The 18,696-nt window shown below is 42.0% G+C and overlaps 2 protein-coding genes across 4 annotated transcripts in view; both read right to left on the bottom strand.

The window, feature by feature from the left end:
• Positions 1-5,525, bottom strand: part of prmt3 (protein arginine methyltransferase 3) — an 83,207-nt gene extending 77,682 nt beyond the window's left edge. The window contains exons 1-5 of one of the 3 annotated variants that reach the window (XR_013655081.1): positions 5,360-5,497; positions 5,040-5,154; positions 4,597-4,679; positions 4,473-4,522; positions 3,312-3,417 (exon numbers count right to left, since the gene is read on the bottom strand). Coding sequence is in view for 2 of the 3 variants with exons in the window: in XM_004066823.5 (XP_004066871.1) it covers positions 3,312-3,417; positions 4,473-4,522; positions 4,597-4,679; positions 5,040-5,154; positions 5,360-5,381 (376 nt within the window). In the remaining variant the exon portion in view is untranslated. Of the gene's footprint in view, positions 1-3,311; positions 3,418-4,472; positions 4,523-4,596; positions 4,680-5,039; positions 5,155-5,350 lie in introns of all 3 variants that reach the window. The other 2 variants (XM_004066823.5, XM_078944993.1) reach the window with 2 other exon arrangements.
• A 4,931-nt stretch (positions 5,526-10,456) lies between these two features.
• htatip2 (HIV-1 Tat interactive protein 2) lies at positions 10,457-17,660 on the bottom strand. Its single transcript, XM_004066822.5, has 6 exons — positions 17,317-17,660; positions 16,452-16,641; positions 16,268-16,375; positions 12,530-12,667; positions 12,353-12,414; positions 10,457-11,569 (listed from the first exon to the last, which is right to left on the bottom strand). Exons 1-6 carry the CDS (start codon positions 17,436-17,438, stop codon positions 11,353-11,355), a joined length of 837 nt encoding a protein of 278 aa, XP_004066870.1. The 5' UTR covers positions 17,439-17,660; the 3' UTR covers positions 10,457-11,352.
• Between the last annotated feature and the right edge of the window lie 1,036 nt (positions 17,661-18,696).

Below are 18,696 nucleotides of genomic sequence, written 5' to 3'. Positions count from 1 at the left end.
ATCTCGCAACAACAAAAAAATTTTCTTTGTGCATTTTATCAAAGGGGTTTAAAAATATCTCTATTCCCAATTATTTACATGTTTTGTCAATTCTTTGATGTAGTGGGCTCAAGTTAAAGATGTTAAAAATCAAAGAAAATATTCACTTTGGTTTAAAAGGAACATTTTTCTTCAACTGTAACTAACTGTGTGCCCCTTCATTTCTCTGCCACAATTTTTTACTTCTCAAAATATCAAAAAAATTGTGGAAAAAGAATGATAATATGTGTAAACCTGCATTTTTCACCAATATAGCTAAGATCATAAGTACAAGATAAGTACCATCTAAAAGTGATGCTGAAAAGCTCATCTATGCTTTTGTTACGTCTAGGCTGGATTACTGTAACTCTTTGATAGGAGCGTGTCCTAAAAGTTCCTTAAGAAGTCTCCAGCTTGTTCAGAATGCAGCAGCTAATTTTTTAGCAGGAACTAGCAGAAGAGATCACATCACTCCAGTTTCAGCTTCACTTTTCTGGCTCCCAGTTAATTCTAGAATTAAGTTCAAAATCCTCCTGCAAACCTATAAGGCCCTACATGGTATGACCCTATCCTATATCAAAGACCTCATAGTGCCTTACCACCCAAACAGAACACTTTGCTTACAAAATGCAGGACTGCTTGTGGTTCCTACAATTTGTAAAAGTACGGTTGGAGGTAGCGCGTTTAGCCACCAAGCCCCTGTTTTATGGAATAAACTCCCAGCTCATGTAAGAGAGGCCGACACAGTTTCTACATTCAAAGTTAGACTGAAAACATTCCTTTTTGGACAGGCTTATTATCAGACTAGCTAGTATTTAAAGAATATTTAACTTAATGTTAATGTGTTTAAATTAAACTTAACAATAACAATTAGTTGTTAATAGGCTGCTAGTAAATTTGAAGCTGGAGAAAGTAGGGTGCACTGGGGTTCTGTCCTCTATTCTCATCTACTTCCACTCTCCTTCTCTCCTCCATTCTTCATAATTTATTTATCATTTAGTTCTCCATGCCTCTGTTTGGTGCAGTGCGTTTCATGTACTGTCCCTCTTTCCCACTGCCCTCCGAGGTAGTGCTCTTTCAAATTCCAGTTGGCTCATCCGTGCTCCTGTACCTGACCAAGTGCCTTGTCTCTGGCTCGCCTCTACTACTGCTCCCACACTTGGCTGCCTCTGCCTCTGGCTCGACTCACGCCCCAGCCATCCCCCAACTCCATCTGGATCAAGCTCATCTGCTGGACTTTGAATATGTAGTTGTAGAGTTAGATAAGTTAATTCTTCTCTAAGAGGTCTGGTACATCGCCCGTCAGTCCTGGGGGAGGATCCCTCCTTCATGTGGGCACTCCAGAGGTTTCTTCATTTTTTCCAGAATCCGTTTTTTTAGGAGTTTTTCCTTACCGCGAAGGGGGGTCTAAGGGCAGGGATGCCAGGTTTAGTACAGTTTAGTATTTTCCTTTTGAATTTTATGTATATGTGATCCTTTTGATTTTATTTTTACTTCCCAATTTCAGTACGAAGCCCATTGAAACGACTGTTGTGATTTTGGGCAATACAAAAAAATTGAATTGAATATAAACTCAATCAAGAAGCAAATAATCAGTTTCTTTCAAACTTTCTGTTGTGTTTCTACTGTTTCTATCCGTTTGTGCAGATGTAACCCAAACAATCACAAACTTGCTTCTTTAAAGTCAGCTTAGTTACAATTGGCTGACTTCAGACTAAAAGGTGCTGATTTCCATCCCAGCTGCTTCACATTCTGCTACAGAGAGAACCACACCTAAACAGCATTCAAAGTATTGGCAGTACTGGTACAGGTGTTCTTGCATGGATCCATACCTGATTCACATCAATCCCTGTACGTTGTGTTCTCTATAGATGCACAATGACAAAGTACTACTGAGGTCCCCTCGCAGTTTGAAGCACTCTGGATACTCTTGACATGCATCTTATGCAAGTCTGGATGGCAGTAAGGTCCATTACCAAACCAAAGACACAGATGTTCCTCTTTGCTACAACAATTCCAAAGTTCTGTCTATTGGGGGGGGGCATAGTCCAACACTTCCCTTTTAAAGTCCCATTCCAGTTATATTTTGCTCTATTGTCAAAATGATGATTATGTCGTTTTTAGCCTAAATAAAAAAGCCTGTGAGACGTTTGCAACGTCTCAGGGTCCCCCCAGAGGAGTTGGGGGAAATTGCCAGGGCGAGGGAAGTCTGGGCATCTTTACTTAGACTGCTGCCCCCGCGACCCGGTCCCAGACGAGCGGAAGAAAATAGATGGATTGGAAAAAAAGTCTTTGTTGTTTTCTAAAAACATAGTTTCTGCAGAGGGGCAGAAGTTCATCAGAAATTTTATCCAAGTTGTGGGCGGGACTATTGTCAAGGAGTAAGCCTCCACTTATTTCCCATGACCCCTTTGTTTACGTTCAACCCACTTGCTTATTCACTTTTGCACAAATATGGGCATGGGTATTGTTTTTACATCACTGTTCAAATACTGTATATTGGTAATGTGAACCTTGTCTGTACCTGTCTGTGTGCATAAGTCTTGTGAGATAAATCTTCCATCATAAATGTATGAATATACTTCCAAACTGCTTGTCGATGTGTGAACTAAGTCATGCAATTTACTTATGACACTCTTATGTTTTGATTTTGTATTATTGACTGCCCCCCCACCCCATCTCCTCCTATTCTAACCCCCATCTCTAACATCCCACTCTATTTCTTTCTCTCTCCTTTCCTTCCATCTAGTCAAACAAGGAATGCATACAAATATAATGATCATAAATAAAGCTTAGCCTCAAACACAAAAGGGGTTTATACAAATATACTCTCTATTTTGTCTGAAGATCCATAAACCCCTATTGTAACAGTAAAATCTGATGGTAGGCGGGCACCTGTGTTTGGCAGCGGGGCGGGCACCAGTGTGTGAATGTGTATGTGACTGGGTGAATGGGTCTGTGACTGTAAAGCGCTTTGTCCTTGTAGGTAGAAAAGCGCTATATAAGTATAAGTCATCTGTCCAACACAAGAGGCATTCAGCTCTGATCTGCTTTCTCAGCTGTTGGACAGGACAAGTTCAAAAGAAAAAAAATAGGGGAAAAAAGAAATGCATTTGGATCTAATTTTTTATGTCCTCCATTGTAAAAAAAAATAAAATGGCACCAGAACCTGTTAAAAACACCAAAAACAAAATTTTCTTTGGATTGGGCCTTTAAGTCTCAACTGGAAAACTCCAGGATGGGAAGAAGAATAAAGTCAAAGTAAACCAGCCAAAGAAGTGACACCCCCGTACCTGTTTGAAGCATCAGGTCATCCTGAAGCGCAGGTTTGAGGAAGTCCTCACTTTCCCAGGGTAAGGGACCTTCCGACAGCCCCGTCAGGCATGATGGACCACATTTCTAAGCACACAAAAAGAAGATGGAAAAAAAAGGAATGAAGCAAAATATTGGACAAAAGCCAAAAAGTGCAGTCACATTGTAAATTACACAAAACTAAATCTTAAGGCTGTGGCACATACATTTTGCGCATATTGCACAGAGGAAATTGGTCATATGTGAACATACGTGGAAAAAGTGTAAACAATTGTGGACTTTAAATAAAATGTTCACAGATGTATCACAAACGAATCACGCAAAGAACACGTAAATCAAAGTAGAACATGAACCGAGCGTAATTATTGCGTTGTATATTTGCAATTCATTAGTGATTTGAGCGTCAATTACGGAATTTTAACATAATATAAAAGTTATGGTGGTACACGCGTGAAAAGTCCGTTAGACATACGTGGAATGGTCATGAAAAGCCACCAATTGGCGTAAGCATCTCACAAGAATCACGCACAATTGCATAAGATTTACGTAATAATTGCATTTAAATGTAAAATACATGTAAACTGCATAATTCTTAACCAGCCAAAAATTTTGAACAGCTCAAAACCGAATTCACATAAAGACCCGTCGGCTGAAACCCCTTAACGGACATCTGATCACATCCACAAATGCTGAACGCAAGAAACACTTAAAAATATCATGCTTGTATTACAAAGGACGAAAATTTCATACAGGGAAAATATTCAAAATGTATATAGTGGAAGTGTGAAACACCCTTTAAGATAGATGGTAAAAAAAGACCCTTGTTTTAAAATTTTATTTTTCTGTCTTGGAAAAAATAATTCTCTTTAAGAACATTTTCACCAGCAAAATAACATTAGTTTGAGAAAACATGTCTTAGTGACTGGAATATCTTTCTTTGAAGAAGAATTCTTCGTAAGAACCATTTTTCTTACCACATTCGTAGATTAATAAAAAAATGTTTTTTTTAATTAAAGGACATATTTCAAATTTTGGGACTTTTTGACTCATGCCTGCTTTTGCTTTTTCACTAAGCAGAAGCAGACAGGAAAAAAGATCTAGAGGTCAATGTCTGAAATCTGATGGAGCAAAAAACTACTTACAGTTAACCGTATGAAGTTGATCATTTTTATGTAACCATAGTCCTCTAAACCTGAAAAAGAGCAGCCACAATTACTGCAAACTGTATTTTTGTTTTAATACATTGACGGATGTGACTGTACTCACCATGCTTCCTTATGACTTCTGTCAGGCTGACCTGGTGCTCGGCTGTGCAGTGCTGCAGGGTGGCAGGAACTGAACTCAGCTGCCTAAACACGAGGAGACAGAGAGTCAAATGGAAAGTCTAAAGCGTGCTTTTTAACTAGCCATTCTAGGATTACTCATTGATGAATGAATGAATTATGGGACTAGACAATACACTCCGCACTGTTTGTTAGCGGTATAGGGAAAAGTCAGTGGATTTAACAGTATTTGCTTCACTTCACAGATTTTCTGGATAGTGAGGTAATTGTATTGGGGTGATGGATACACGTCATGAAGTGTTTTCCACATAAAGGTCTCACTGTGTACATTGAACCATAATATAGGGGACAAAACCAACAAAATCTCAAACAACCACCTGGGGAGAAATGATCTTTTTCTGATCACACAGCAGCTTAGGATCTCACCTGTCACAGAACAGACAGGTGACAGTCTGAGCGTCCTCCTCCATCCACTGCCACTGTTCTTCATCCTCACAGTCGTCATCCTCCCCGTCAGAAAGTTCTGGCATCTCATCTCCACCTATAAATGAAGAAACAGCCGCTAAAAATGTACTCACTATCAACAATACAGCACTTGCAGCTCGACGGGAAACCACAAACACGATGAATCCGAGCAAAGACAAACCCGGCCGACAGAACAATAAACAATACTAGCCCGTAAATATGTTTGATTCTGTTCAAAGTTTCTGTTTCAGGGTTTTTTTTTCGTTATTTACATCACTCACGTGGGTCTGCGGATCCCGCCATGATGTCGCCTTAGAACTTCGCCTCTGCTGCTGGTGTTAGAAACCAGTATAACGAAGCAGTAGCGCCACCTACTGCACCGGAGAACTGGAAAAAAATCCCAGGAGGGATTGCTGCCTATTTTCCGACACAATCCTGCTGTATTTTGCGCTTATTGGCTGAACCCACCTAATCCAGGTGAGTATGAAAAAATCAACTGGATGGATGGATGGCTAAAAACACTTAAAAACACTTCTTTGTGAAAATAAAATTGACCAAGTATTAATAAAACTAAAAAAACACATTAATGTATCTCCTCTTGAGATTGCTAAAGAATTTTTCCTCATTTTCTTAAATAGGAGGCTTTGTGCAATGCCAACAGGAAAAATCCTCCCAAAAAAACTAATGAGATATATGCATTCAAAAACTAAAAAATTCATTGTACCTACATAAACATGACAGAAAGTACAGCTGTTTTCCTAAAAAACAACAACATAAAAGCGCCTTGTTTGGGTAAATAAATTAATAATTTTGAAATGAATTTTCTTTGCATTTTGGAGTAACAGGAAATGTAAGAAAATGAGAACTTAATGTTTTTTTAAACACAATTTTTGGTAAATATAGAGAACAATTTTTAGATCAATTAAATGGACAGTTGTGGATTAGAAATAGATTGACCATTAAGCAACAGAGAGGGAAGCAGCATTTGAATATTAGTTTTAATCCGGCTGCAGGTCATTCCACTATTATCAATCATTTTAACACTGAGCAAGCACCCTGGTTTAACTAATTCCTGTAAAACAAAGATTTGTTTCTATGTAAACTGTACAGACAATTCCATATAGGAGAGTTATAGGCACTAAAGTTATGCCTGAATATCAGTTTTCAATACACTGAACACAAGGAGGACAATGATATCCAGAAAACACGCAGACAGACCGGCCCTTGAGGCCTGGAGTTCTACACCCATGTGTGTCTAATTGTCTTGTCATATACAGGTCAAAGTTCTGCTCAAGTAAGAGTAGAATTGAGTTCAAAACAGTTCTGTTTTTTTTTCTTTTTTTTTTTTACATTTAGTGTGTGTGGGGAGGGAGAGGGGAAGAATGTGAGGGGAGGGTGGAAGAGAGTAAAAGGAAGAAAGGTGAAAAGGTGGGGGATACAAGCACTGATTTGACTAAGTTATTAATTTAAGCTGTAACAATTATACCAGATCTGCTGGAAAGACGAATGTTACATCAAAGGTGAAAATCTGACACTAAGATGAGCGAGAAAAAAAAAACTGTCCATCAATACACTGTAGGTAAGGAGGAGGGATGAAGCAGACAGGGAGCAGTGTGGAGTGTGCACGTGCACGTGGGGGTGGAGATACATGCATGCTGCCGACGTGAACCGTGTGTTCATAAAGGGAGCCAGATCCTACCCAGCCAGACCAGCCAGACCAGGAGAGGGGAGGAGAGCCCCCCAGGCCAGAAGCCCCCCCAGCATCCGGACCCAGGCAGCCCGGGAGGGGAGGAGGAGGGGACCGCCCACCCCACCAGCCAGGCACAGAGAGGGCCCCCCTACAGGGGCCCCCCCAATGCCCAGAGGCACAAGCGAACCCAGTGTCCGGCCCCCAGGCCACAAGACAGGAGCACTTAGCCGTACCAGGCGGCAGTCATGGGGGCCACCGGGCGCCGGACACCGAGACAAAGGCCAGGGACGAAGCCAGGGCCCCCGGAACCCAAGAGCCGGCCACCACCCGACCGGCGCCCCGTCCCCGCAAGCCAGCCCAGGCCCGCGACCTTAGCAACCCAGGGATCGCCACGCACCCACAGCCACAGCCACCCCCCTAAAACCCTACGCACTACCACACCCCCCGCCATAATATCTGACCCCCCCTCCCCAACCCTCTCAGTGCCCTCCCCTCTCTGTGATGGGGAGGGAAAGCCCCAGAGGGTCCCAGCGAGCCAGCCCCCAGGTCGGTCCTACCCATGCACTCACACACACATACTCATAATCATCTGGTTACCCTCCCTACCCCCGCCGCCAAGCAGCAACCCCCCCCCCAGCCGGCCGACCCCCAGCGCCGCATGCCCGACCCCTCCCGCAGCCGACAGGACACCCATAAGCCCGGCCGCCCTGAGAGGACCAGGCGGGTGAAGACCGGCCGCCCCCCCCCCGACCCCACCCATGTATGGAGGTGTGGGAGTGCTGTGTGTGTGCTGCAGGTAAAATAGGAGGTCACCAGTGTGGGGGGATCCACCGCTGCCAAGCCGCAAAGCCCCCCACTCCGGAGTCCCTCTGTGAGTGGTGTGTATTTGCTGTGTGTGTGCTGCTAGCATGCAGTGTGTGTGTCTACAGAGGAAGTTAAAATTGTGGGGGGGCCAGCGAAAGGTGAGCACGGATGTTTCACCGTGCCCCCCTCCACCAGACCCTCTCCACAAGGCCCTAGATGAATCAGAGTGTCTAATATGCAAGTAAAAAGCGGGGAGGAGGGCGGGTGCCAACGAGAACCCAGAGAGGGGCATCCCCAGTGAGCCCCGCCAGCATACCCCTCCCATCCAGATCCCGGGGCCCTATGTGCCTGTGTGCAATATTTGTTTGGGTGAGACCGGGGAGGAGCGGGCGGATGGGCACAACCGGGGGAGAAGGCTCCCCCGAGCGACCGGCCCCCCAGCCGGCCGCGGTAGGCGCCCCCCCTCCCAGAGCGGCCGGGCAGCCAGAAACGCCAAGCCAGCCGCAGTCGGAGGCCAGAGCCTCGCGGCGCCGAGAGACAGCCAGCAAGGAAGGGTCCCGGTGCCAGAACGGGGGGGCAGGGGGTCCAGCCCCACCATTCATACCCTGGCCCCCCTAAGGACTAGCACACTGCCCCCCCAGCCCCCCCCCCCAAAAAATAAATAAGTAATAATAATAATAATAATAATAATAATACTAATAATACTAATAATAATAATAATAAAATAATTAATATAATAATAATAATAATAATGAAATAAACCCACCCAAGTGAACCCATTAACCCCTGCTGTGACTGCGGCGCCGACCCCCGGGGGGCCAGGCCACGCGCCAACTACCGGCCACGGGCGAAACACCGGCCACGGGCAGACGACCCCAGGCCCCAGAGCCCCAAGCCCCCCCCCCCAGCCCCCGCCACGGCGACCAGCCACCCAGCACGGCACCCGGCCGCCGTTCCCGGTCAGCCGCACTGCCTACCCTGCGCCCAGCAGGCACCCGCCCAGGAACCCCTGCCAAGTTGCCGGCAGAGTGTGCGCCCCCACCACCACCCCACCCAGGCAACCAGAGCCCCGAACCGGGAGAACGACAGGCCCGGCAGAGCCCAAACCCACCCCGGCCCAGCCAACCAGCCAGGACCCGGCTCAACCTATCACCATCCCACCCCCACTAGGTGATGTGACTAACCAGCTGGAGCCAGGGAGAGTCTGAAGCCGACAGGTTTTTTGTGGAGGACATTATCTCTGAACTAATATGCTCTGACATGAGGTTTCTGTAGTGGTTGATGCTAAGATTATTTTTAGATTTCCAGTTTAGGAGGATAGTTTTCTTTGCTATACATACAGCGGTGAGAACCATATAAGCCTTGTTAGATTCCATGTTGATGTTATTCAGGTCACCTAATAAGCAGAATTTGGGGCAAGCAGGAATCTTATGATTAAACCAGATTGATAAATCCTCACAAACCTTACGCCAGAATGATTGGACAGGTGGACAGACCCACAGGGCATGCAAATAGTCGTCTATGTTGTTACCTATGCACTGTGTGCATGTAGCAGACTGATTGAGACCCATTTTAAATAACCTCTGTCCGGTGTAGTGAGTTCTGTGGAGAATCTTGTATTGAATAAGTTGCAGATTAGGGCTTTTGGTCATATTAAAGGCATTCAAACAGATCTGTAGCCAAAATTGATCACTAGAATTCAATGATAGCTCAGACTCCCATTTTGTCATGGGTAAGTAAATGGTTTCATCTATGTCTGATAACATCTTATAAAAAAGAAAAAAGAAAAAAAAAAAAAAAAAAAAAAAACAGTTCTGTTGAAGTAAAAAGAGAAATCAGCTCCTTCAACAGCTCATTGTATTTCAATGGACAGTAGATCTATTAGATCTTTTTGGGTAATTTATAATCCAGATCACTCCTCTTGCATGATGCTCTAATGTGATTTTGTGGTGAAGAAGATATACGAAGAGAACTACTAAGCGCAAGTCTTTTCATGTGGGCTATAGCCGGACTTTTCTCTGTTTCATCTGCATTGCATTTACTAAGACACGCACAAGCTGCAGCTGGAAACAGGAGATCTTAGGGACAAAATTCGACAATTTTTAATGCATTTTAATGTGTTTATGCAACAAATACATGCAGGCTCCATGGGTGGTACAGGCAGTTCCTGAGACATATATAAAGACATTTCTGCCTGCATTGTATTACTGACATGATACTTCCTCATTTATAACTTCATGTTATCTATTTGGGGTCCCAGATATGCTGAAGTCAATCCGGCTACTGTCGGGAAGGCAGGGTGCACAACAGGTCACCAACCTGTTGCAGGGCCACAGACACATATTCAGATTCAGACTCACCAATTAACCTATGAAGTAGACTGTGGCTGGACAAAACCCACAGACGCACAGGAAGAACATGCAAACTCCACAGCCGGGATTTGAACCAGGCTCTTATTGCTGTGAGGCAAGAGATCTAACCACTGCGCTGGTAAATGGTGTATACTTGCACAGCACTTTTCTATGGCCCAAAGTGCTTTTACAGTCACAGTCCTATTCACACATTCCCCAAGTAAGTTTTTACATCCATAACAACAATCCCAGTACATTCTATAACACCCCAATTTAGTTTTAACCAGTTTAGGTACAAAACAATACAAGTTATTTACAAGCTATTGTTTTTGAAATTCCATTACAATAGCTGGGATAGGCTCCAGGCTCTAGTGCAGGAGTTCTGAAGATGGATGGATAGATAATTTCAGTACAGTTCTCCTAATTTAGCTCTCCAGAAATACACGCCAACTTCACTCGTCCTACATTTAATACTTTTGTCAATTCCCTTACAAATATTTTTAGATTTGGTAATGCAAAAAAAAACAACAGTATTTTACTCAATAAACTCTTTTATTGTTTTATGACATTTATGAGATAAAACAGTGGTGCAAGTCCCAGCTTGCAGTTCCTGATGTTCATTTCCCACGCTGGCTTTCAGAAATGAACCACTAGATGTCACCAAAGATGTTTTCCCACACTTTACTATTTTAATGGAACGAAACAAGGAGAGTTCTAAAAGGAAAAAAAAAGTGCGCACAATTAAGTGCACACTTTTTTACTTAAATGTCTAGTTGGCTAAAAGTGATGTTACATCTGCCAGACTGTTGCTTTATCTCCAGGAAGTTGTGATGTGGGACAGAAAATTGTTGGAAAAGTGACATTTTTTTACACTATAGAGAGAAGCTGAGTTTTGGAGTAAAAAAAAGGGAGACCTAGTCGTGTCTGCTGCAGGACATTCAGATGGAATGCTCCATGACAATTATAAATAACTAGTCAAAGAAATTAGTTTTCCTTTAGAAGGCTTTTTTTTATTAATTTAATTTTCCTACAAAATAAAAAACAAATGCGCTACATTCCATTCAGGAGCTGTCTTTGCTTTTTGAAATGATCAAATCTGAATCATTAACTGAGATTTCATCTCTGAGAAGCAGCTACATCAGTTCTCCACCACGCCACACGGGGACAGTAATGACACACTGTTGCTGCCTCTGCTTGGTTTTGACAGCTTTCCTTAGCCACAGTTCAAACTCACAAATTGTTACTTTGAACATGTTTTTAGAGTATTTGTGAAAAATCCTTATTTGGAAAAAGAATAACCTTTTTTTTCCTCAAGTAATAAAGGTAGAAATTTTTTTCCTAAGCAAAAATATTGGAAATCTGTATTATCTGCCCAACTGATGAAGACTGGTTTGGACAAGATTTTTCTCACTTTAGAGCAGCTTTTCTTTTATTTCTTCACAGTCTTCCCCAGAGCAGCAATCGCTTTGTTCTCAAGGATCTCCGTCTTCTTCTCGGGCTGAAGCAGAGTGTTTGACACCATGGCCTTTGCCACGGCTTGAATTGGAACAGACATGGAAGAAGTGACCACTGTATTGACAGCGGCGAAGAACTTCCTGGCTAACCATTCGCCGGGCCGACTCTCCTGCCTGTCGACCAGCAGAACTCTGGAACAGAAAAAAAAGTCTGAGTTGGGTTAGCCCGATTAAGCTACAGTAAACGGCGAACGTTGGAAGTTAGTTAAAACCTTTTTAGTGCAGTTCACTTTGACACACAAATAGATTAAGTGAAATTATGTTTAAGTGACTTGAATTTGAATAAAACTTTATTCCTTAAAATATTTAGTCAGTTGCATTTAATACAGAAAACAGTTTAGTTCCAGCTCCAACCAAATGAAGTTAATTCAGTCGCCATTTTTTCAGAATACGGACGCTGCCATGTTGAAGCCAGACAACATCAGTAATTGGTCCAAATCAGTCTGAGTCAGCATTTCTACGTCCATGATAACAACTCTCGCTAATCAGGAGTTAGCTTGTTGGAAGTCCCCTCTAGACCCCACCACTTAAAAGGTGCAGTGATCCCTTGCTTTAATGTGGTTCACTCTCTGTGGTCTCACTGTTTCGCAGAGGTTCTCAGCACAATTTTTCTATTTTGCATAAACAAAATCTTTCAAACATTTTGTGGGGGCTAGATCAGTTTACAACTTGAATAACTTGCGATCAAAGACAAATATCATGAAAAAATAGAGGATTACATGTTAAAGCGTTAAAAAAAGGTATTGGATCAAGAATGGTTATTAACAGCTGTTTATTACTCTATACAAGTCTATGGGATTTTGGCATCTTGGAGCAAGCAGGCACTTCCTGTTTGGAACGCCAAAGGGGAGGGGTCACTTAGTCCAATTCTCATATGCAGTGGATGGCTTCAATCCAAAATAGGAAATGACTCACCCTGGCCTGTAAATGGAGAATCTGTCAAAATCCAGAGCCTCAATCTCTGCCTCCACTTGGCCCTTAAAGAAAAGCATACATGAATTTAGATATTCAAGTGCAAACCATTTAAAGCAAAAACATTTTCGCAAAAACATGTTTGGCTGGAAATCAACATGAAGACTACAAACAGAAGACCTTGACTTTGAGGTAAAGGAAACTGCTGTCTTTGTTGGCTCCTCTGGAGGACTCCAAGTGAAACTGTTTGCAGCCTCCCACCTTGGCGAGCTCTGCTGATTTCAGGACATAGTCATGATCGACTCGCACAAATCCATCCTGAAGACAAAAGGAATGATATTCAAATATTACAATTTACAAGCAAGATCAGACATAAAGAACTCCCTGATTTAACCCAGTTCAAGTAAAAGAGCATCAAAGAGGCACTTACCAACCTAAAGACAGAAGGGGAGTAAATACAGTCAGGACTATACATATTTGGACAGAGACACATTCTTTCTAATTCAGTTTCTGTACATTACCACAGTGAATTTTAAATAAAACAACTCAGATGCCATTGAAGTGCAGACTTTCAGCTTCCATGGGTTGAACAAAAAGATTGCACAAAAATGGGAAAAATTTAAGCATGTAAACATTTAAACACAATCCCTTCATTTCATGGGCTCGTAAGTAATTGGACAGATGAAATAACTGAAAACAAAATGCTCATTACTAATATTTGGTAGAAATCCCTTTGTTGGCAATGACAGCCTGAAGTCTAATAATAATAATAATAATAATAAATTTTATTTGTTAGGCGCCTTTCAAGGAACCCAAGGTCGCCGTACATAAAAGTGAAAATAAAAATAAAATAAAAGCAATCGAATGCACAATAAAATATACATATAAATAGGCCAGAAATAGGAAATTATCGGAGGGAATAGGCGAGTTGGAAAAGATGAGTTTTCAGTTTTTTGGCGAATTGTGAGAGAGACCCGATGTTTCTGAGGTCCGGAGGTAGAGAGTTCCAGAGTCTAGAACTCATGGACATCACCAGATGCTGGGTTTTGTAGCATCTCAAATGCACTTCAATGGCATCTGAGTTGTTTTATTTAAAATTCCCTGTGGTAATGTACAGAAACACAATTAGAAAAAATGTGTCTCTTTCCAAATATTTATGGTCCTGACTGTATCTCATTATTGATCAATATCTTATTGTTTTTGCCAAGACAACTTGTTTATGTTTATCATCCTTTTTTTTTTTTTAATAACTGCTATTGTGTCTGAAGCAATGTTCACACCAGGGATGTGACGCGCATTTAGCCTATAGTGTTCTGGTTGTGCAGCCTCTGTCAGGGAGGGGCCTCTTCTTCTTTCTACTGTTTACTAGTGCATGTCCTCCACCTACAGTTGGTAGAGTCTTGGTGTGAAATGTCAAAGCGGTGGAAATCTGATGAATGTTGCTCTAGGCTTTTTCTTTCATAGCTCTACTCTGATACATGAAAGACTTGGTGTAATATAATTCCAGCCGGGCATAGAGCGCACATACTAATTTCTCCTCAATGATGAACTTTCAAACTGTTGACAATTCTGTGATTCATCCACACATCATTAGAAAATTAGAGTCCCCGACTGGTCAAAGTTTGAGCTGGTTTAACTTTCAATGCACATTCAATGGCTGCGCGTTTTGTGCGTAGAGCACAAAAATGGCATTTGAAATGTGTGTAGCTACACATTCATGCCAAGGTTTAGAACGCAGAAGCCCAGGACACCCATTTACACTGGTTAAACGTGGACTCTTCGTTGAAAGTGGTCGCTTCAACGTGCTTTGCCGAGGGAGGTGTGAACATGGCTTCACAGTTCGTTAGAGCATGAACAAATAAAGAAACTAGACAGTGGAGAAGAAATGAGGTTTCTGCCTCTGAAAGAGCCCACCATCAGTGAAAGCAGACGATCCCCACACTCAAGTGTGAAACTAATCGCACAAACTAACAGGAGATTTCAGCTCTGCCTACTGGGTCTGACCTCCTAATAAAAAGGAGGAAATACATAAATGTTCAAATTTAACAAAGATCATTTGAGAAAACTAAATAAGTCACTCTTCTTGATGGGTTTCTTGAATGCTGCACTGTTAATGCTCACATGACAGGGGCTTGATAAATTAGACAAGGATGACAATCAATAACTGAACTGTTAGATTCATTTAAAAAAAGACCTCACTTTTCAGTCTGTTTAGTTGGCCTTTAGTCCATAGTAAAAGCAAAGATTCAGATTACAATGCTGTGCACTGCCTTCTTTTTCAACTCCAGCTGACGTTACAGACAGGAAAATAACCAATGTCTGATGTTTTTTGGCAAAAAGGTTCAACAAATGGGAGCAGTGAAACTTGATACATCCATTTCCATTTCCAATCTGTCCAAGATTACCACCAATATCGCTCCCTATTTTTGTTACACTGGTTGTGAGAGCTTGTAAGCTAACGAATGAAAACAGATGAATTATGGGAAGGGGGTAGGTTTACGCCCCGCCAACACTCCCACCCCCAACTCATAGGTGACTTTCTAATGAACCACTCTGCAGAAACTATTCATTCATCTTCGTTTATCCCCTTTTGGGGTGACGGGGCTGTTAGAAGGTCCCTGGACAAGTCGCCAGTCTGTCGCAGGGTAGAGTGTCCACAATCACACACCCACGCACTCCCACATTCACACCTAGGGATAATTTAGATTAACCAATTCACCTATAAAGCATGTTTTTCGACAGTGGGAGGAAGCCGGAGTCCCCACAGAAAACCCACGCATGCACGGGGGAGAACGGAAAGGTTGATGGGGTGGCGCTAACCACTGCTCCACCGTGCCGCTCTGCAGAAACTATGTTCTAAATAATGACAGGCTTTTTTATTTATTTTGGCAAATAACTGCCAGATCATAATTAAAAGACCACAGAGAACGCTTTTAAAGGGCCCATGCAAAACCAACTTTTTACAAACGAGCTTTTCGTTGTATTAAAAGGTTGACTCCTTTTTTTTAATGGATCTTCTGAAACAAGGTGCATTTTTGTATAAACCCATTTTGCAATTTTGGCTAAACTTTATGTATCGAGTGGGTCCTCACATTGTGAAGTCACAAAGTGAGGAACAGCCCCTTCCAGGAAGAGTCTGCAATGCCAGCACTGGCCCCAGGCTAACGCTAACACACACACACACACACACACACACCCACACACTTTCTTCGTGAAGCTAGTGCTCATCGGCAAAAACGCTTTCCTTTTATATGCACAATATGCACATGCATCTTTGCAAAAGATCAGATGTTGTTTGTTTTTATGTGTGAAACACAGACTCTACAACAGACTCTAGGATGACGTCATGAAATGGGTGGTACCCTCAAGGAGCGAAAGGCGGAGCCTCAGAGATCGAGTCATCTTACTTACGGGTAGGGAAATGAACTGCCAAAATAACTCAGATATCATTAAAAACATTTCTTTAGTGTGCCAAAGGTAATCTATTATTGTGTATATAGATATAGTTTACTCTGAAATGCTTAAGAAAAGCATATAAGCCCTTTAAAATAGACAAAAGATGATCAGAGAGGGACTTTAAGGAGGAGCAGTCAAAAAAAAGAAATCACAGAAAGCCTCAAAATATGAAAGCTTTTTCTTTCTGTGTGCAATAAGAAATAACATCCTTCAACATAGCAAAAAAAAAAAACTAACATGTCCCACATGATATAACCACAACTTTGTCATGTCTGTAACCAGTCATTGTCGTTTTCTTAGTAATGTTTGTCAGCCTGCAAGCTCTGTTAATGACCTAAACAAACTGGATGTATTCATGTTCCCCGCTCCCTGATGAAGTGTGCAGATAAAAATCGCTGAGTCATTCCTAATCACTAAAGACACTCCCAGCAGGCAGGGCTGATGGCGGCGGCATGAACTCACCGCTCCTGCTTTGGCTCTGGTTGTTCCCAGACAACAGTAGCCCACATGGTGGCCCTGGAAGGCAGCAGCATATTCGTCCAGCTTCTCAAAGTCAACCACTTCCTGTACCTGTGAGGATTCAAAATGATGACCTGTTGAAGAGAACACCCTGGATTCTGTGCAACCAGGTTCACTAACCACCAACCAGGTTCTTATAGGCTTCGCCCTCAAAGGTCAGCTTTCTCCGCCCGATCAGTGTTATCCTGGAGTAGATGTTGCGCTGGAGAAGTTCTTCCAGCAACACCTTCCCTGTTTCCCCAGAAGCACCGAGGATGAAGCAGCTTTGGTTCTGACGCCTGAAATGTTCCTCCTGGGCTTCGATGTCTTCAGACATACTGTGGACCAAAGAAGAAAAAACGGATCCAATCCTTCATGCGTTCACAGAAAGTTCTACCAGGATTGTGTCAAAATAAGTAGGGGTGTGTCCAGCCACTGCAACTTGGCATTATGTGTTAAACGACGTCCGTCTTATAATGTACACCCAGCAGCCAATCAGAATCGAGTATTTACCCTGACCATAACAGAAATGAACGCATGCTGCAGAAGCCCCCCTTTCCCAAATCTGTGCCCATATTTGCTCCCGTTAACCCTTGTGCTATCATAGGCACTTTAACATTGGGAGTTGGGTCATCTAGACCCACTAGACAGTGCGCTGAACCTTTTTTCTTCAATGATTTGTGAACCTCACTGGTGTCCATGGATTACATGAAATCTTTTCACCTTTATCCACCTTTGTCATGGTAGGTAGAACACGTCAACGTAAGGGTGGGGTCATCTAAGACAGCACAAGGGTTAAAACAATTTCTAGACACGCTGCTGAAAAAATAAGAGTGAACAGAAGAGAAATCCTAAACAATATACTTTACAACTATATGTATGAATACAAATCACTTATTGCTCTATTATTCATCAGTAGGTTTAGTTAAATCCCAATAATCTGTAGGGTTTCACAGCTGTAATCAGTCAGCGTCCAGGTGTGGAGTAAACGTGAACCCACGGACGTCATTTACCTTAAATATTTTACCGGAACGGTGTCGTCGTCAAAATACTTCAAAATGAGGGCAAACCCTACGATGAAAAGGGCTGAAATCCCGGTAGCTTTCCCCAGTGAAGAACAACACAACAATCTCATAATCAGCGAGGCGGCGACAGCGTTTCCTTAGCACTTCCTGGTTACTTGGTTTCTACATAAACATCTTCCTGTCTCCGTCAAAATCTGACTATCATGTCGGGGTTCTAGTATTAGCTTTGTCCGCTGTTTGTAAATGAATAAAAACATGAATTAAGAGACTCCAGCTTGGTATCAAACGTTAACTGTCATCTGTTATCGATGAAATTCTCCACACTACGCATGCGCACATAAAGATCTAAGGTTACCCATGACTCATCCCACGCGCTCAGTCTGTGATTCTCATTCTCACTTATTTTTTAGTTTAAGTCAGTTATCTTTTTAGTTTAAGGTTTACTGACAGTTTGTCACTAACCATCATTGAACCTGAAATAAACAGAAAAAAGCAATACAAAGCAAAATATAAAATGCATAATAGTAATCAGGGGTGTTTGTATTGGTATGGCAGACAAATTCTCACTGTTTTTTTTTATAGAGTATGAATTAGAAAAACTTTGTCAGAATATAAATTCATCTTTCACTTAAATAAAATAGTGAAATATATTTTAATTAATGATCAGAACATCAAGCATGGCAACTGTATCTCATATACAACTTAAGCAAATTCATGGAGCTATTAAATTTGGTAAAGTAATAAATATTTTTTCAATACTCAATGTCTGATTTCCACAACAAAATATATTCAATATAAGCAAAATAAAATAAAAAAATGTAATTACAAAAATTACATTTTTTAGTTTTTCCCCTATAAACATTTAAGTATGATGAAGCAGTGTGACAGGGTGAAGGAGAGCATTTAAATGTGCCTAAGATGCATTATTTCCGTGACAGTCTGCACTGCAGCGCAGCATCTCCCTTTACGCACACATGGAAGCAAACACGTATTTCACTTTTTTCTTAGCATTGTACACATCACTCTGAATTAGAATCTTTTGCTGTAAAGTACAACCAAACTTTCACTGGTTATGCCCTCTGCATTTTGACTGAATCACCACACAGGTGTGCTGTGCATCTGCATGGCCTCTTTTACCGGCCTCCCAAAATCTTTGTTTTTAAAATGGTACCAATAGCAACTTGGTACAGAGTTTTGGTACCATCCCAAGTTAAAACTAAGTTGTATATTTGACTCATTGAGTTTTGTAACAAGAACAACAACCGTGAGACTAATAATGAGTAAACCAAGGAGTTAATGGGCTAGAGACGCTGCACTGCGAGGTAAGCTATATATGCAAAGTTCGACACCATATTAAAAAAGAGCAAC

Source organism: Oryzias latipes, chromosome 3 (assembly GCF_053564925.1).
Source record: "Oryzias latipes strain Hd-rR chromosome 3, Olatipes_Hd-rR_3.1".
In the NCBI taxonomy this organism is placed as follows: domain Eukaryota; kingdom Metazoa; phylum Chordata; class Actinopteri; order Beloniformes; family Adrianichthyidae; genus Oryzias; species Oryzias latipes.
This window is presented reverse-complemented; position numbering and strand designations above follow the sequence as displayed.